Source organism: Hyalella azteca, unplaced genomic scaffold (assembly GCF_000764305.2).
Source record: "Hyalella azteca isolate HAZT.00-mixed unplaced genomic scaffold, Hazt_2.0.2 contig16078, whole genome shotgun sequence".
In the NCBI taxonomy this organism is placed as follows: domain Eukaryota; kingdom Metazoa; phylum Arthropoda; class Malacostraca; order Amphipoda; family Hyalellidae; genus Hyalella; species Hyalella azteca.
Genome location: NW_025945905.1, coordinates 325714 through 343575, shown reverse-complemented (window position 1 = coordinate 343575; position 17862 = coordinate 325714). Strand labels below are relative to the sequence as shown.

At 38.7% G+C, this 17862-nt stretch overlaps 1 protein-coding gene across 1 annotated transcript; it reads right to left on the bottom strand.

The window, feature by feature from the left end:
* Nucleotides 1–606: 606 nt before the first annotated feature.
* Nucleotides 607–17286, bottom strand: LOC108667707. Its single transcript, XM_018154761.2, has 20 exons — nt 17087–17286; nt 15119–15248; nt 14787–14958; nt 13397–13515; nt 12761–12875; nt 11630–11743; nt 11066–11315; nt 10435–10550; nt 10072–10212; nt 9593–9775; nt 8369–8638; nt 7699–8116; nt 7329–7528; nt 6738–6890; nt 5972–6526; nt 5409–5561; nt 4948–5055; nt 3800–4010; nt 1746–1884; nt 607–1396 (listed from the first exon to the last, which is right to left on the bottom strand). Exons 1-20 carry the CDS (start codon nt 17160–17162, stop codon nt 1216–1218), a joined length of 3804 nt encoding a protein of 1267 aa, XP_018010250.2. The 5' UTR covers nt 17163–17286; the 3' UTR covers nt 607–1215.
* Nucleotides 17287–17862: the final 576 nt, after the last annotated feature.

Genomic DNA, 17862 nt, shown 5'->3' with positions numbered 1-17862 from the left:
TCCTATGAGAAATTGTTTCTGTTATTCTATTTCGCGGCCACTCTTAGCAGGGTTCAATTGCTTATGAAATTTAGTGTTTGCTTAATGTCTTGTGTAGATTTATATTTAGTGTTTGCTTAACGTATTGTGTAGATTTATATTAACTAGAAGTACGTAATATGCACTCTTCAAAAGATTTTTTTCAAATTATGAATGTTTGATTCAATAAAAGTATGAAATTTCATCGTTATTTTTCCATGATCCAATACGTAAAATCATAATATTTTTCCATAATTCCAAGTACTAAACCTTACTTGGAGATTAACCAGGTACGAGTAGTTATTTGGTAGCAGGCAGAAAATAACTAATTTTTCAACTAAGACCGGCAGAATATCGGTAACAACGGTTCCGCTGGGAATTCGTGTATTTTGTTTAAGAATTTATGCGCCCTGCTCTCTTTGCAGAACTATTTTCCTAGGTTACAGGGTTTGATAGTAGGATAAAGTAGGATATTAATGATAAATTCAAGTAGAGAATTAGTAAAAATTCCTCTGAAGAAAACACACAAACAAATTCTGGTCGTCGAAAAAAGTGAATGCGAGAAGTCGCTCGGAGTAGACGTAGACGTGTTGCTTCGTCTCTCACCCCCCCCCCCATATTTTAATTTCAGCTATGATTGCATGTAGGACTTCATGTGCTATCTGTTGAAGTTCATTTTTTTGTAAAAGTAATATTATTCGACGAAAAACAAACTAGGCCTATTCTTCAACGCCCATATTGACAAGTTACGTTAATATATCTACATGAAGTAGAATTTTTCAAATGCCTTCATATCGCTCATTTGCACTTCGCTCAATAGAAAGTAAAAAAATTCTATGTGTGACTCGCGGTTATATTCTTCTTTAAAGTTCCACTGAAGTGCATGTACTAGTAACTTTGCTCTGCTGACTTGTTATAAACGTTGTGATACACCACTTGCAAGCCACTAAGGCCTGATCGTTTCGTATACAATTTCAGTTCTTAAGCGCTATCACTCGATGAGAAACCAGTGCGCACGGACAATATGAATTACTTAAGGCTCTGGAGGCTCCTTTGATCTCAAGCTATCCCTGCGGGTGAGTTGCAGATCAGTAGAGCATCGTGATTTCGATTCTCATATTCATCATGTAACCAGATCACGATCCAAAGCTTGCTTCATTCTCTAGACACTCGTGATGACCACTTCAAATGGATCTCCTACACACGTCTTTTTACAACGGATGACCCGGCTGTTCTGAGCTCGTCAAGAACTGCTTTGATGGTCACAGCGACGTTGATGGTTGCGATGGTGCAGCCAGGGCGGCTCTCGAGTTCCACTTTTACCAACTTGCCATCAAAACCGCCATCAGCAACTTGTAGGAGATTCAGGCTCCCGACCCTGTAAACACGATATAGTGGGAATGCTAAAATTATCGGGGAAAATATGTTAAAGTTCATTACCTTTGTGCGAAGTAACTGCGGGTTACTTACAAAACTGAAAATAAGTTCCCGATATATCACAATAATGTAGAGGATACTGAAAAAAAACTTCGGATTCCTGAATAACATGAAAATAGGTGTTATCTGTTACCTACATTCTCAACTACATGTTATCCACATTCGCTCTATTATTAATAATCACCAGAAAGTTCGAGACGCGAATAACCTTGAATGAAATTAAATATCCCGAGTAAAAACGTGCAGATAAACCACAGTTAATCAAAGATCCGTCTCGACCGAAGCCATACCCGAGGTTTTCGCAGATAGCGTCTTTCCCAACTGGAGGCTCAGCGTTGAGATAAAAGTTGATGTTGGCATCTTTTCCTTGTACGAGTTTCCTGAGCGCTTCTCTCCGCCCGGGGTGACGCTCCGATGAAACGTTGTACTCTGCAGGTATAAGGTCAAGTTCTACCACCGAATTTCAGAAGTACCTAAGTACTGTATTCCGCAGAAATTCATCCATTGATCGAGTGAAAGATCTGCAAAGTTTCTATAACTATTTATCTACTAACCATATCTACTACCGGGGCTTTATATATGAATACATTGATGACGGGTAATTTGCATATACAAAAGGCTAAAAAGAATATGCAGCATATTTGCAAATGCTTTCGATCTCAATGCTGTTGTACAGCGTAAAGAATAACTGCTCCATTTTTTTAAGATTGAGGAATGCATTCTCATATATATTGGCTGAGAAACAACAAATTAAACAGACATTCTAAGGTTTCTCTACCCGAGATTCGAGACTCAAGGCCTTTGTCAACATTTAAGGGGATCGACCTGGCATTTTGAAAACTTCTACAGTTATTATCCGATTGTCATGAAACTTCACATACATACGTAAAATGTGAAAATAAAAACATTTTGCTCTTATGAATTTTTCGAAAAAATTGATAGAAAACGTGAAATTCATAGAAAACGGCTAAAAAGGGGTACTTCAGAGTACTTCAGAAAATCTATCTCCTCCCACAAATATCATCCTACAACATCGAGACACGTATCATTCGATTCGTAAAGACCATATCTATCGACTCTATCATTCCTTTTTTTCATTTTCCACCTAGTTTTTTTTATGACGTTTTTTCCCATTTTTACACATTTTTACATTTTTCACCCCTCCCCGCCCCCTTCTTCCCCATATAAAAAACGAACCAGACCGAAATTCAAAAAAAAAAAGGAATGATGGAGTCGATAGGCCTGGTCTTTACGAATCGAACGGTATATGTCGCATTGCTGTAGCTTGAAAACTCTAGGAGGAGATAGGTTTTCCGTGACAATAAGTGTGAATGTTGAGGAGAGCGCGACAAAGTCCCGCGCGCCTCGAAATAGGCACTCAATGTAGCAAGGCTTCCGAACTGCTGGCTTCTGAAGCTTAGTCCACTCAAGGAAGCCAGCAGCAACTTGTAGCGCACCTCTCCGTACGAAGTTAGGAGGGTGACTGAAGCCAGTTGCCAGAAGCCCAGAACAGCCAGATACTGCTATTTATGTAGTAGTCATGGCGCCGTAATTTTAGCAGGGCTATAATGTTAAGGAACACCACCCCCCACCCCCCCTTAAAGGGCGGCCATGTGCGTCAATTTTGGCCTACATACATCGCAGTAGTATCATTTTAAAGCTCAGAATGTCAGCTTTAGGATGAAACTAAGCAAGTAACTGCAGCACAACTCAGGTAGAAACTATATTCAAAGATTTCAGCATTTATTTACTTTGTATCTAATTTCTTAAAGAACTCTCCCACCCGCCTCCGTTTAAAGAGCCGTCATGAACGTAAATATTCACGTAGAGAGATGGCAGTGGTACCATTTGAAAGAGCAGAATTCCAGCTTTAAGATGAGTAGAAAAACCGGAAAAGCCAAAATTGATCGATTTTAGCCAGGTCGATCCCCTTAAATTGCCAATTCATTCTCATGATTAGAGCGCATGACAGGTAAGCAGGCAATACATTTTTAAGGTTAATTAAAAGTAAAAATGAAGAAATTAACAACCTTGAAATGAAAATAAAAGAATAAGAAGAAAAAAAGAAGAATAAAAATTATGAAAAAAATTCTCGAAACCTTATTAACTGTAAACTTCTAACAATAGACACAATATGTTTTCATGCAAATTACTTCTTAATAACGTTGTAATGTTTTATTTTTTGAGCATTCCCATCGTTCATGTAGATGTGGATTAGATCTTTTGCATTGACAATTTTTAAAATATTCCAATTGTGAATTTGCAAAAATATTCTCAATTTTGTTTGATATAAGGGCCCACTTCTAAATTAATTGAAGGCAAGTCATTCTGAATGCGTATTTACCTCTCCGGAAATGGAAGTCTGCGGATTTTCCTAACGAATTCACGCCGACGGAATTAGGAGTCTCGAGGTCTTGGTCTGGCACAGGAAGGAAGCCATGGAAGCTTACGAAGAATTTGTAGTTTGGTTTTCGTGTGAGGAGCTCGTCTGACATCACCGTTAGCTGCCTGATGCTCACCACCACAGTGTCAGCGGTGTTCGACCCTCCTGACCTCTAAAGAGTTGGGTAGAAAAACTTGTTGCTGAACGTTATGTTATGTTATTAGCTCATAGTGTAGTTGGGCAGAAGTTCTTCGTATATGCAGGTTTGATTGAAGACTAGAGCATACTTTTTATTAACAATTTTCTTTTTGTTTTTTTCAACAAGCCGAACGAAATTTCTTACTGGTGTACTAGTAACTCGTATTAGCTTAGCAAATAATGTGGTTCATCCTCGTTTGAATAGCGTGCTTACATTACCTGTTTAATCTTTTGTTTACTGACAGAAGTTGCAAGCCATTTAGATGTGAATAGCAATGTCGGTTACCAAGGGTTAAAATATTTCTTCTAGCGAAACAATATATGAATGCAGCTGTTTCCGTGTATAAATCTACACGATTTCGTACACAAAATCTCGATTCTTACACTTTCTTTTCAACAATTTAACCTATTTGAGTTCAGCCATTAATGCGAAGAAAAGCAATCTACTTATGTCCAGTAAAAGACATTACTAAGTCATGTAACATTCTCCAATGTCGTATTTATAGTGATAGAGTCGGCGATCCATTTTGGCCTGTTACTGTGACGCCCGAAACAAATACTATCCCAATCAAAATTTTGAGTTGGTGGCGACCCTGAATTAGGAACCGCCTAGGACTCGGACCGAACGTAAATTAGCTACTCTATATATGTCCTCTTTTTGGTCTACATTCCGGTCCCCGAATCAGACTGCTACAAGCGCCTGGTCCGTATGCTGCCAACTCTTGCCCTACTCTCAGGAGACTGTAAAGTTGGCAAGTTGGTTCTGGCTAGTCGCTGATTGCGATCAGTTGGCCAACTGACCCAGAATAACTCTAACGCGAATATAGCAACTCTGGGGCGGAGGCTGATGCATACCCCGAATTTTGTTAGAGTACAGATACTAATTAAGGTAATAATAAGTATTTATTTACCTTCCTCGGTACGCACGCCACCACCCCCTCAGAGTCGGTAGAGATTCTATGTTCCGACATGGAGGCGTCGGAGGTTAGGCTGGAGCTGGAGAGTGACGACCCACATCCCTAAATGTTCATCGTATTAGAAAATTTGTTCAATTACGAGAGTTCATAAATATAATTTCAAAAAATCTGGCAATTAGAGAGATGGAAAACTCTACTTAGTATTGTCCAATCTGTTGCATGGTCCCAATTGTTTCGTAATCGCCATACGAGACCCAAGATAGTTCGGTATTTTATCGGTTGTTTCACCTTTTTTTATTTCATAATATCTTGTCTGTGGTTTAAATTTTATCGGTAGTTTTATTTCTACATTATGACAATCTAAGCGGCTGTTTTTCTAAGTACGATATTCCGACTCGAACGCTGAAGACAACATAATAGGATCAATAATGTGTGGGTACATTCAATTTAGGAACCTCTTCTTCCGCTGCTCGTTTGCTCCTGATTTTAGGAGAAGGATCTCCGGATGAAAGTGTGCCATCATCCTTCAGTGGATCTGCTGGACCTTCGATGGATGTAGTTTCTTCATCACTTTCCGTCGATGTCGAAGAACTGTGGTAAACTTCTCTCTGCCGTCAGAACAGTTCGATTGTTATTTTACATGACAGTGTGAAAGTTATCATTGGTCACGTTCCTCCCACGATGAAGACTTGAACCCCGTTCATGATGGAGAATCTCATTTCAATGAAACATCGTTAAATTTTTTTTCATATTTAACATCAAAATTAAATATTGTGAGAAATAGTGTGCTCAATTTGATCTTTGAATAAAAGTCAGTAATTATTCTCTAATCACTTCCTGCACGACTTTTAATACATTTTAAAAGCTCAAAATTAGCAGCTGGTCAATTGTAGTCATTCCAGTTGCAATATTGTCAGGTTTTCCTTATACACGAAATTAAAAATTTCGATTTTAGCGTTCGAAAATTTCCAACATTATAAAAATATTCGTTTTTAGTGAAAACCATAGTTGATCTCACGTCTTTCTTTGGAGCTGAGCGAGGTCGGTTGGACGATGATTTCTTCCTCAGCGTTGTGCGGGAGCGATCTTCGGAGTTAATCTCTTCTCCTTTCTTAGGAATATGTTCCAATGATCTGTGGATTGATCTTGAAGATGCAGATGCCTTTCTTCTATTTTTATAGGATTTCGAAGATGTAGGACGGTCTTTTACCGCTAACGTTCTTCTTGAATCTTCATGCCCACTGTTCTTTTCTGGTCTTTTACTGCTGGATGGTCTGCTCGACGAATCTTTCTGGCCACGAACAGACTCACGTTCAACAGTCAGCTGACCTCGCTGCCTCACGTTGCTCATTAAGAGAGATGCATTCCGCTCGTAAATTCCCTCCGTTTCGGATTCAGAATTTGGGACGGCGTAGTATGAGTCTTGTTCGTCTTCTTCGTCTTCGGTCTCGTGTATGCTGTCGTTCCGGTGCTTGTAATCCTGCATTTTACGTCGCAACGAAGTTTTACGTTTGTGGTCATTGCGAGGTTGCGGAAACGTACGTGCTGACGGGATTGGGATTTGACCCTGCAACTAATGAGTCATGTATTTAAATATTGAATTGTTCGTGTCAATTTGAAAAATACCTTTTACTTCCGAATTTAATTCTTAAAAAATTCACTCCTGCATGATGTTGAAAACTGATATTAGCTGAAATTGGGTAAACTGATCTCCCCGCAAAGCTTAAAATTTGAATCGAATGATGTTATGTTGACTAAACAGTTTATTTCATAGGAGATCTGACCTGGTCAACTTCAGCAGGCGGGGCTGTGTAGGCTGGAGTCTGATTTTCTTCCTGCCCCTGCATGACAGCACCCGACGCTGATGCGGAGGAAGAACCGCCAATATCCAAGGAGATCGGTTTTTGCAGGCGCAGTTTGTAGCTTAGAGTGCCTAGCTGATGGATTGTAACACGAAAATCCCCATAAACCTAGTTTTTTATTTACAATTAAATAAATTTTTTAATTTGGTCCTACTACACGATCGTGCTGAAATAAAATTTATGCATGAGGATTTATTTGTTAAATTGTTTAACTTGCCGGGCTCACTCTAGGAATGATGTTCATTTTATCAATTTTTAATTCTATTTGTAGATAAATAACACTTTTGTAAATAGCAAGAATGAATTGTAAATTTTCAGCTTACTGCTTTGAAAGGACACGGATCTTTTGGTCGTCCTTGTTGAAGTATTCGAAAGCATTCGAAAGTAGAACGACTTCATGAGAGAACGATCAAGCGTTAAAAACTTGCATTGCATCCGTCACAGATAGAACATATAAATTATACTGGGATGAAATCATAATATTTGTACATGGAGTACACATGCTAAACACACCTGACTTTCACACATTAGTAGCTGGTTTGGTACGGTACACAGTTCTGCTGAGACGCTTGGTTGTGTGGGTTGCGCTGGTACTACCACGCAGGTGCCGTCGATGACGTTATTCGTTTTCTCGGCCAGCACGGGCGTCAACGGAATGATTGCATCACCAACTTTGCCCGGGTAACCGTCGCCCAGAAGAACGTAAACTTCCACTGAAAGGCAGGACATGCATATTCGATGTTTCAGTACTTTTATAACAGGTAACGCTGCTGAAAAGTCACCGCATAGATTGAGGAGTATATTTTTGCATTTTGGCATGCGTTCAAAGTCGGAAAATCAACTAAGTTTATTGTCTGTTGATGTGGGTTTCAGCAGTACTTACGAGCTATATTTCCTTCGATCTGCTTCAAGGATTTTAATGGTATTTTATAGAGCGACGTATGTCTGTATGCTGCAATAGACCCAATGGCCAGGTCGGTGTGCTGAAGAGGGTCCTCCACGCTGAAGGGCATTATCCACGACACGAAAGTCTTCTGTTTATCGTAAGCTGAAGAATCGAATATTGCTTTCTCTATGTGAAACTCAAGCATGCAATCTTTTTTGTTTAGTTTGAGAGATTGCGAGTTAGAATCTGACATTTTTACATCTGCAGAATTTTTTTGAACTTTTTCTGCATCTGCAGTCGGCAAGTAATTCATGGTAGGACTCTTTTCGTGTTCCCGGAGAGCGCTTTCCAGCAGCGCCACCCTCTCCAACATCTCCTTTTCGCGAGCAGCGTTCTCCTTGGCGCTGGCCTCACTCTGTAGAAACGAAAAGGTTATTTTTGGCTTTGTTTCCTATTTTTTTAAATATAATTTAAAATTGCCAACGTTACTTTATTGTATTCAAAATAATGTTTCATGTCTGCACTTAATGTAAAGTAATGCTTGCTAGTGCCGGATTCTATGCATGAGAAAACATGACTCGTAGAAAGCGGTTGAAGAAAATTAATATAAACATTTCTTGAAAACGCTGTGATTAATTATGATTCACTGTGAATAATTGATTTTTGCCTTTGCAACGAGGTCGCTATAGGCGCGTGCATGTTCCGCCAGGAACCCATTGGCCTCGTCCAAGTCCCGACATTTCTGTTGATACGAGGCTTCTAATTTGGCCAACTTTTCTCTCTCTGTTGCTGTCAGCGATGCTGCTGCTTGAACGTCTCCTGCAGCTCGTATAGGAAGTCCCTCCTGAAGGTGTTGTGGAGATACCAACGAGTTTGTTGTAGGAACCACAGCGCACTGAGTTGAGCGGTCCGCCACTGTCTTGCTTGAGGGCATCATCTGGAAGACGTTTATAGTTAACAACGGAATTATTCGTACACCCCTTTCTTTTCAATATTTTTTTGAATAAATCGAAAATTAATGAATGTATGAGCCTAAGATTTGATTGAACTAAGCTGTGTGTAATAGGTATAATAACACTACATTTTCAGAACAAAATTAAATTTCAAAAAGTTTTAACATAAAAATTTTTCCGGCACCATCAGACATATGTTGCAACTATGTTATTGCATATTGCAATTATTTAATATTTTCCAACTGTACGAATAATTGTGTCTGAAGGTGTTGGGGAAGTTTTGCATATCAAAACGTTTGAAATTATATTTTCTTCTGTAAATGTAATTTCATTGTCCTTATTACTTACTGCTTAGTTCAATCAACTCTTAAGGCTCATACAGTCATTAATTTTCGAGTTGTTCAAGTAAACATTGAAAAGAGATTTACGAATAATTTCGTCGATAGCTCTAGACAGTCACAAATTACTCATTTTTACTTTAGAACGAAATAGCTTTCTGTGTCGCTTATGGCTCCTTTAAAAAATCGAACTTTAATACTGCTACACAGTTCGATCATGATGGGGAACCAGTAATATCCTGATCTAATGCTAACAATCTCGTGCTTCCGTTATTATGCTTGCATGAGCTCAAGTAAGCATCCATGTGCACGATAGTTATTTTACGTGAATTTAACAGCAGATATACATTCAAGATATATATAGTGTTTCTAATCCTGATTGATAGCTAAATGTTGGATGTAACACCCGTATACTTTTCTTCTATAAAAACCTTCAAATCTGTTTTAGAGTCTACGACACTCGCTGTCACATCAAAATAGATAATATTTTTTCGGCATGAGTTAACCGCAAGAAGAGATTTCATTCATCCTCGTTAAAGTAAAAACGAGTTTCACGATTACATATTTTAAATTTATTATTAATAGTTTTACATTTATCACCTGATGTCTTTTGTTAGAGAGCGCAGCCTCGGCAGCAGCTGTTCGCTTTCGTGCCTCAGTTACCAACAACCTCAATTGGTCGACTTCTTTGCGACTGTTCGACAGTTGTTCGGCTGAACCTTCTTCACGTATCACGCTCTCACTGAGCTTCTTCAGCAGATCCTGCTTCTCTGCCAGTTCTGACTGTTTGATAGCAGATAAAGATCCATATTTAAACTTATTTATAACCAACATGTCGCTGATTAAATTGAGTTCTGCCGTAGTGAACCACACTTCGATCAAAATTATCATCTTCCCAATATTCTGATGAGGGTTGTGTTTCACAATTTAAATCTATAAAAACATGACTTCTACTTCGGTCTCTGATTTATCGGTTAAATATAAATCTTATTTAAAGTAGTTTAATGAGGACACAACTATTTCGGCAGTCAAGTATTTGGCCGTTTGGAAGACCGTCCATGTAACGAGTAATTGCTCACTTGCACGGCGCGCTCGAGATCTGCAATGCGCCTTCGTAATGGAGCAGCCGAGGCCTCCGCTGCCTGGAGGGGCGCTCGTTGCGGCTCCTGTAACGGCTCAGGAGCACTGCGTGTCTGTTGATGATCTTGTCTTTGCTGTTGCTGTGGAATATGAATAAAAAGTGAATTTTTTGTAAACATATCATGCATATACAAACTTCATCTGTAGCTTTGGATGAATTTAAATTCTACGAAATTTAAACTTTCCCGTTAACTTTTTCAAGTGATGACCCTTTATCTCAATTGCTCAACTATTATATCATAATTATGATGATTCAAAATATAAACTGGTGTGGCGAGGCTCGGCGAAGACTTCTGACTGACCGCGAGCACGTCCAGCTTGATGGTAGTCTCTTCAACATCTCTGGTGAGCCGACGATACTCCTGCTGGCTGGTGCGCAACAGGTCGTTTGTCGTCTGCAGCTGTGTGCGAAGCTCATCTGCGCAGATAAAACATAAATAATTTTATTGTAAAATGTATATATAACATTAACAATGCGCCCTTCATATCTAGGCGTGATATGCTATTTTTAAAGAGTTGTACGCACACAGTCATCCATCAACAATCAGTGTTCAGATACCGCATCGCACTCACGTTTGGCTACTTGCAAAGTATAGACGCCATGTAACTAGGGGCCAAAAATACAATCAAATTTGTTTTTAAGACACCCACTCGGTGAAGCGAAAATTTGGATCGCAAATTTTTCATGTTTTTTTAATTTTATTATTTCAAAATATTTTTTCCATTATACTCAAACTAGGAACAGCCTATAAGAATTCAGCATATTTTCCTCGATAATGTCCTTAAAAACGAAGTCACCTGAACACGTCTAACTTGGTATTCGTACACGAAAAACGTTACGTTTTTTGTTTGTTACATTTTTTTGTTTAAACGTTTGTTATCTTTTCAAATGATTTTCCTGATTTTCGTAGCATGGTGTTCTCATTTTCTCACCGATCTCTGTGATGAATTCCATACGCCGTTTTCGCTCCACCACCAACATGTCCTCGGCCGTCTTGCAGCGTTCCTGGAAGCCCTGAATTTGTATTTTGAGCGACTGCACCTCACGAGTCGCCATGACGGCGTCTGTAGCTTCTTCCTCGACCCTCGTGCCGGCATCGCGCAGTCGCTGTCGCAGCTGCTGCAGCGCCGCCTCCAGGATCGAGAGCTTCGCTTGATGGTCCTCTTCGCACTCCTGCAGCTCCTGAAAATTTTCATTTTAGCCACGAATTATTTATTTTACTTCATGCAAATTAGTATTTATAAGAAATTTTGTGTAATATTGTAATTAAAATCATTGATTTTATTGATTGATTCATTGATTCAAAATTATTATTGATTCAAGTTTCAGAATCTACAACAGCCAAGCTGTGAAAATCGTGCATTCAATAATGTGATCAGCAGCAGCTAGAGGATGTGCATGTCTGCCAAAAAAAAAATGCTCCGGAATGTTTCTGTGATCAGCTACCCTTAATTAATTGGACGGATATGCAGTATTCAGACAACATTGCCAATTACCTGTTGTGTTCTATTGCAGCTTTTCTGCAAGGTTGCCTTCTCAGCCTCGAGGTTTTGTATTCTTTCTTTGGCCTCCTCAAGAATACTGCGAATGCTTGCCGGTACCACCAGAGCCTGTGAGAACTAGCCCTTACAATTGGGTGATATTAAATACATTATATGCTAAGATAATATTTAAATTGAGTCAAAAACGTTTGAAGTTTAAAAAAAACTCTCACGTGCTTTCTGCTCTCATTGTTACTGCACTTATTGTTATACTAACTTGTGGGATACATTTATCGGACTGGCGTTCAGCCGTCGTTTGAATGAGTTGTAATCCCGACTAGGAAGCGCAAAAACTTTTGATTTTGAGAGATTCACTAGCCAGTAAATGCAACGTTATTAACAAAATATTCTACGGCATCTTAGCAAGAGCAAAATATTCTCTTCTGAACCCCCACGTTGTTTTTACTGAGCCCAAGTATTGTAATGATTTTATTCAATGATGATGCATGCTATACATATAGTATTGATATAACTCGATGTTAATGCATTGCAGCATAATGCGGAGTGATTTTATTCTATGATTCTGACATAAGAGACGAATTATATTGCAAGCGAAACATTTAAATATCATGCATGTTGTTACGACTATTGTTGATGTGAAAAAATAGTTGGGCATAAATCCTTAAATTATCTCTCAGTGATGATTGAGCAAATGTTCATCTACGGCAGAATGACCTATATTGCAACAGTAATATGCGCTAATCAATTATAAAAACATGTTATTCTGGTAAGAACGCTCAACAGTTTGGCTCGCGAACGGCAGCTAGCTCGTCATATTAGCCCGACTACAGAGAAGAAACACTGGCGCCTCCACTTATGAAAAAGTCTACTTAACATTCGTCACGTCCTCCTAAAATTGGACTCTTAATGACTGACATCACATTTTACCGCAGTTAGCATAGTTATTTTTTCAATACATAAATGACGATTATTAATTACATGATAACAACTAGAAGGCTGTACGGATCATTGCGGAAAAATTAACTCTCCTTGCAGAAAATTTAGAATGAGTAGATTGTATGCCATTACTATGCAAATGTTGCAATAATATGGCAATGCCATGTTAATTGGCGGCAATATTGCTACCTCATCCGGAGTGTCCAGCGAGCGCCGAGTAGGGGAGAGGGACCGAGCGCGACTGCGTCTTGCGGTGTAGGGCGACGCGGGGGTGTGGGGCCGAGAGGGGGGCGGTGTGCGGTATCTGTCCATACACACAACTTACAATAGCCAATATATAAAATGTACTATTTATACTACATATACAACGAAGAAAAAATATAACCCAGTACTCACTGCAGTGAGTGACAGAGAGCGCATTTTCTCGTCGACGAAAACGTGAAGTCACGGACGGACAGACAGACGGACGGATATGGCGAGCATAATAGAGCATTTTTTCCATAAATGAGAAAATGCGCTAAAAACAGTTGAAGTGATATAACGATGCAACTTATGCAACACATAAGTCAAGTCAACATTAGCTACATATTTTTATTGTACGAGATAAAATGTTAAAATGAATTACCTGTGAACTGAGTTTTTCGAAGACTTGAGCTTCAAATCACTACCGTGTTTGACTGGATGAAATGGAAAGCATCATTATAGGCTAATTGAATATAGTTTCTTATAAGAAATATTTAGATAAATGTATGAAATGTTCACATACCATGGGCCTATTTCTTCAGTCCCGACACTTCATTTCTATTCCATGTTCCAAAAATTTACCTACGACGAGCTGGAGGACCTCTGAGCCACGTGTCGACGCGAGGCCCCACGTCGCGGTACATCACAGGAGTGTTGTTGCGGGCTGCAAGAACTTGGATGCTCGCCGATTTCAGTTTACGCTGGGCGGCACATGGCAGACGCAGACTAAATTATTACTCTTTACGACAAATCTATAACTATTTACTCTTGTCTTTACGGCTCACTTCACGCATGAATGCGTACCAACTGCAGCTCACGCTAAATAGTATCAGGGCATCCATCATGGTTAATCTTTCAAAGATCCCATGAGACTGTCAATGAAGACTAAGGTTGACCTCGTCCCAGATGAAAGTGCCACTGGACATTGCATTAAGATTCGCTTGTATAGCATTACATGATAATTAAGGATCTTACATCCGCTCTACAACGGTGCCAACTACTTTTAAATTACTTATTTTTCTACACAATGATGCTCTTCAGAAGATATCGAAGCCCTGGTAAGTGCTAAATTTCTATAATATGATTTTCATGGGCATCACTTCCTATCTTGCAGGCTCGCAAAAATATCATGAAGAATCGTGAAATTTAGAATTGAGGTTCGTATAATCTAGGTAAGTCGCGTAATAACTCGGAATCGATGAACAATGAAGCCTACGCATGTAAAGTGATCATTTAGTCTGGGGGTCAAACTGCAAAGTTAAGCAAATATATTAATGTAATAAAAAATTCATCATATGGAAAAATAGCTTCTTTACCTTTACCATTTATTCAATCGAGAAAATCAGATTTTTTTGAAGCTTAAATCGAGGCTACATAGACCACATAGATGATCATGCCAAGTGACTCCACGTACGTGCCATATGGAAACTGACGTCCTCCTGCGACTTGCAGGGTTGAAACAGAAGACAAGTTGTCCCCGTGCAGACGTTAAATAAGCTACGATCACAAGGCTTTCTTCGTTTATTACACGCAATCGGTATGAGGTTTGATGGTAAAAATTCACCAAATCATCTTTAAGTTCATAATGTCATTTGAGAAGAGGCAAATAGAACAAAAACGTCTTAAAGACAACTCGGTTATGAGGCGGTCTCTCGACCGCCTCATTACCAAGGAAGGCACCAAAGAACGGTATTAATTTCAGGAACGTCCCATCGTCCGAAATTTTGATCGGCCGCCAGTAACCCTGAAATTCTTAGCATTAACATCCAGAAACATCAGGCGGCAAAGAACCCGCATCAAGTCATTATCGCAGATATCAGTCAATATCACCAGTCAGCTGTAAGTAAATGACACTTAACCCCACCCAGTAGACGCCGAGCACGGAAGCTGGCATATTATCCATAGATAAACTGGTATTATTGGTTTTATTTTCAAAGGCACATAGAAATAACGTTTGTAACGTAACACATACCTCAAGAGCCTCGTTCCTGTACGCGAGTTGACTTATTGTCGCTGCCTGAAAGTCGTTTAGTTCCTTCTGCTCCTGTAGCCTTTGTTCTACGCTGGTGGCTGCCGGGACGGACGAACGAAGACGCTCTTCCTTCTTGAGGTCGTGTTCGAGCTTCCGCACTCTGGTCTGAGCCCTTGTTTACGATGAATTAAAATTAATTGGGTTCATAGCATTTAGTCCACTTGAATATTTCATTATATAACTCATTGCTCACCTACATGATATCAGGCGCAGAGAAAGTTATTGAAATTAAGCTTAATTTAAAATCAATGACATGAAAGAAGCATGTTTACCTTTTCAACTCATTGGACTGATCGAACGAGGTTTTCTTGAATCTGAAGAACTCGTCCTGGATCTGGAGGTAGCGGTCCCGCAGCTCCTGAGGATGCATCTTGCTCAGGGTGATAGCTTCCTCGGGTCCCCCTGGCGCGTCAAACAAATGTTATAAAACTCTAGCTTCGTGCGTCGTGGAAAAGAAATTCACGTGGTTCGTACGAAGACTATATTGCACAATCCTATTTTTTGCGCTTATATGCAAGAAAAATATCAATATTTTAAATTTATTATTATTATTCAACAATTTCTTCCATCGTGACTCGTGGCTCAAATCAACAAACAATGAATAACTAAAGCTAATGTTTTGTCAGGAAATTTTTGTTATTTTCCGCAATTCAGGTGAACGGAATTTCTGGGCATCAAAAGAACGTAAGAATAAATTATCAAACAGAGCATTGAAAATATTTGCTTACGAGGAGAAATTGTTGAAACAGTTTTACAATATTAAGAACGCTATAGAACGGTAATTGGGAAATAATTCTGTTTTAATCAGCATGTTTTTAGCAGCATTCGAAATTTGAGAGACATGTACTCATTATCAGAAAATTCGACATTAATCATTTAAGATTATTTTTATTAGAATCGAATAGAATAGAAGTGTCGGCACTGAAGAAATAGGCCCATGGCCTGTTGCCGAACTATATGCGGCCTGTTACTACTCTATATTTCCTAATATTTGAACTAAATTTAAAGGTAAGATCACAAGCCGATATTTACAATGCGAATAAAATATTAATTATCACGAGAGTTGTTGGCGTCTCATGAAATAAGATTAATTACAAAAGCACTGTAATTACAAGAAAAATAATTAAATTTCGACAATTGAAAAAAGACAAGTCTCCTCAAAGAAGCTCTACGTAAAACAGACTATATATAAGCTGCCTCAGTTTAAACAAGAAAGACTAAAACGATGCCGCTGGGACGTAGATCTTTTCGGCACCTCTTCTATATTCCATTGAATAGCGATCAGCATGAGGAGGTAAGTAGGTTTATCTTAACATGACAGTATCATGTCAATTGACACTTGTCATCACAGTTTAAATCTACATTGAATGAACTTAGGATGATTATGATAAGGAAGCTACTAAATTGTTGAACAAACTATAAAACTTAATTTAAACAATAATTTGGAAAATAAAGCATATAAAATTATTGCGAATGCCGAATTACTAAACGGGTCTTTTTAAATCAAGACGATAAAATCCGTACCAAGTAACTGTGCCAAGCAAAGCAAGCTTACATAAAATTGTCAAAAAGCCAATCGTCCTGCTGAAAGGCTCTTTCCCAGATACTGCTTTACGGTGATAATAAATAGCAGTAAACTAGACCGGTTACAAGAAGATGTCATGGACTCACCACCCAGACGACATCGCTGACAAACAAAAAACATCATTTTGTCCTAATTGTTTAAGACATCACTTAATTAATACGTTCTCTTATCTAACCAAATACATCAAATTTTCATGAACTCTTCGTTTAGATAACAATTTTTGACAGCTGTTCGTGCGCTATTTCCAAGTTTCGCTTAAAAACTCACTCAATTCTTAAAACTCGGTTCCTTTGACTCTGATTTTTTTGGAATAACGTCATGAGTTTCGGTTATGGAGCTAAAAGTTATTAGCTGCGCTTCTACGTCGACATGCTGTTACTTTCCGGAGAAAATAATTTCAGGTGTGAATCATTTCTATTATGTGCAATCAATGGAAGTAACTATTTATAGTATCATTCACTATTCGGTTTTATTAACAAGTTTCGTAAATAGTGTACTGAAATTTTCAAAACATTTTTCTTTACTTTCATTCCCTACTTGTTAGAAGGGCTTATCGTCGTTTTAATGAATAATTTATCTATTTTCATTTCGTCGCATTCGACTCGTTTACATAATTATTTCGATCCATTCATAGAGAGGAAAACATCATATATACCTGCGAGACGAAGGGGCATCCGTTCAACGGAATCAAGATTGAATCTATCGTTTTCGATTTTCTCATCATCTCTCATTTCTCAGATTTATTGCTTAAAATCAAAAAATTTATTTTGCACCTTTGTTGCCGCTGCAGTGTTTTGACCTAGTAGCCACTTTACCCTCACACATTACTAGAGTATTGTAAGTACGCACCTACCACCGTAAGTGTCTCACTTGTACTGCTCGCAAAGAAGCGTAGTTTGTTAGTACATGGATGTGGACGTGGCCATGGTAACCGGCGGTCTGCGCGGTCTTACATTTATAAGCCTGCGAAAAACACTCAGTCCTCATCAAATCGTCGCGTTGAAAGTTTAAGCACCAGAACTCGACTACTGTGTCGTTATTTTTACATTATTTAATATTGCAGTGCGGAATTGATGAATTTAGTATAAAATTAGGAAATCTATAGGTGATGCCAGTTATTTTGTCAGCAATTAAGGTCATTGGCTTATTACCAATAATGGGATTGAAATTTTCATTTTTCATTGCAATTGTTTCTTGTTAATAAATGAATTCATACCTGTATTTTCTTGCGTCATTATTTCACTATTCACTTGGTGCTTATATGTTCTGCGTCACTAAGTCCAACAATAAAGGAATTATTGAAGATAATGGCTCGAGCAAGGGAGCCCAATCTCCGCCGTACTTATTGGTACAGGCGCTACGTACCACAACCTAAAACTACACTGCATGTTAGCCGTTAAACGATAATCAACGCGAATTTCATGTAACTTT

What these genes read in the sequence shown, in the direction of transcription:
- LOC108667707 (XM_018154761.2), bottom strand. Translation starts at nt 17,162, where the DNA reads ATGAGAGATGATGAGAAAATCGAAAACGATAGATTCAATCTTGATTCC. An exon ending in GGTCCTCCAGCTCGTCGTAG is followed by an intron (nt 12,876 to 13,396) that starts GTAAATTTTTGG and finishes GTGTATGGACAG; the next exon opens with ATACCGCACACCGCCCCCCT. An exon ending in TCTCTAACAAAAGACATCAG is followed by an intron (nt 8,639 to 9,592) that starts GTGATAAATGTA and finishes AACGTCTTCCAG; the next exon opens with ATGATGCCCTCAAGCAAGAC.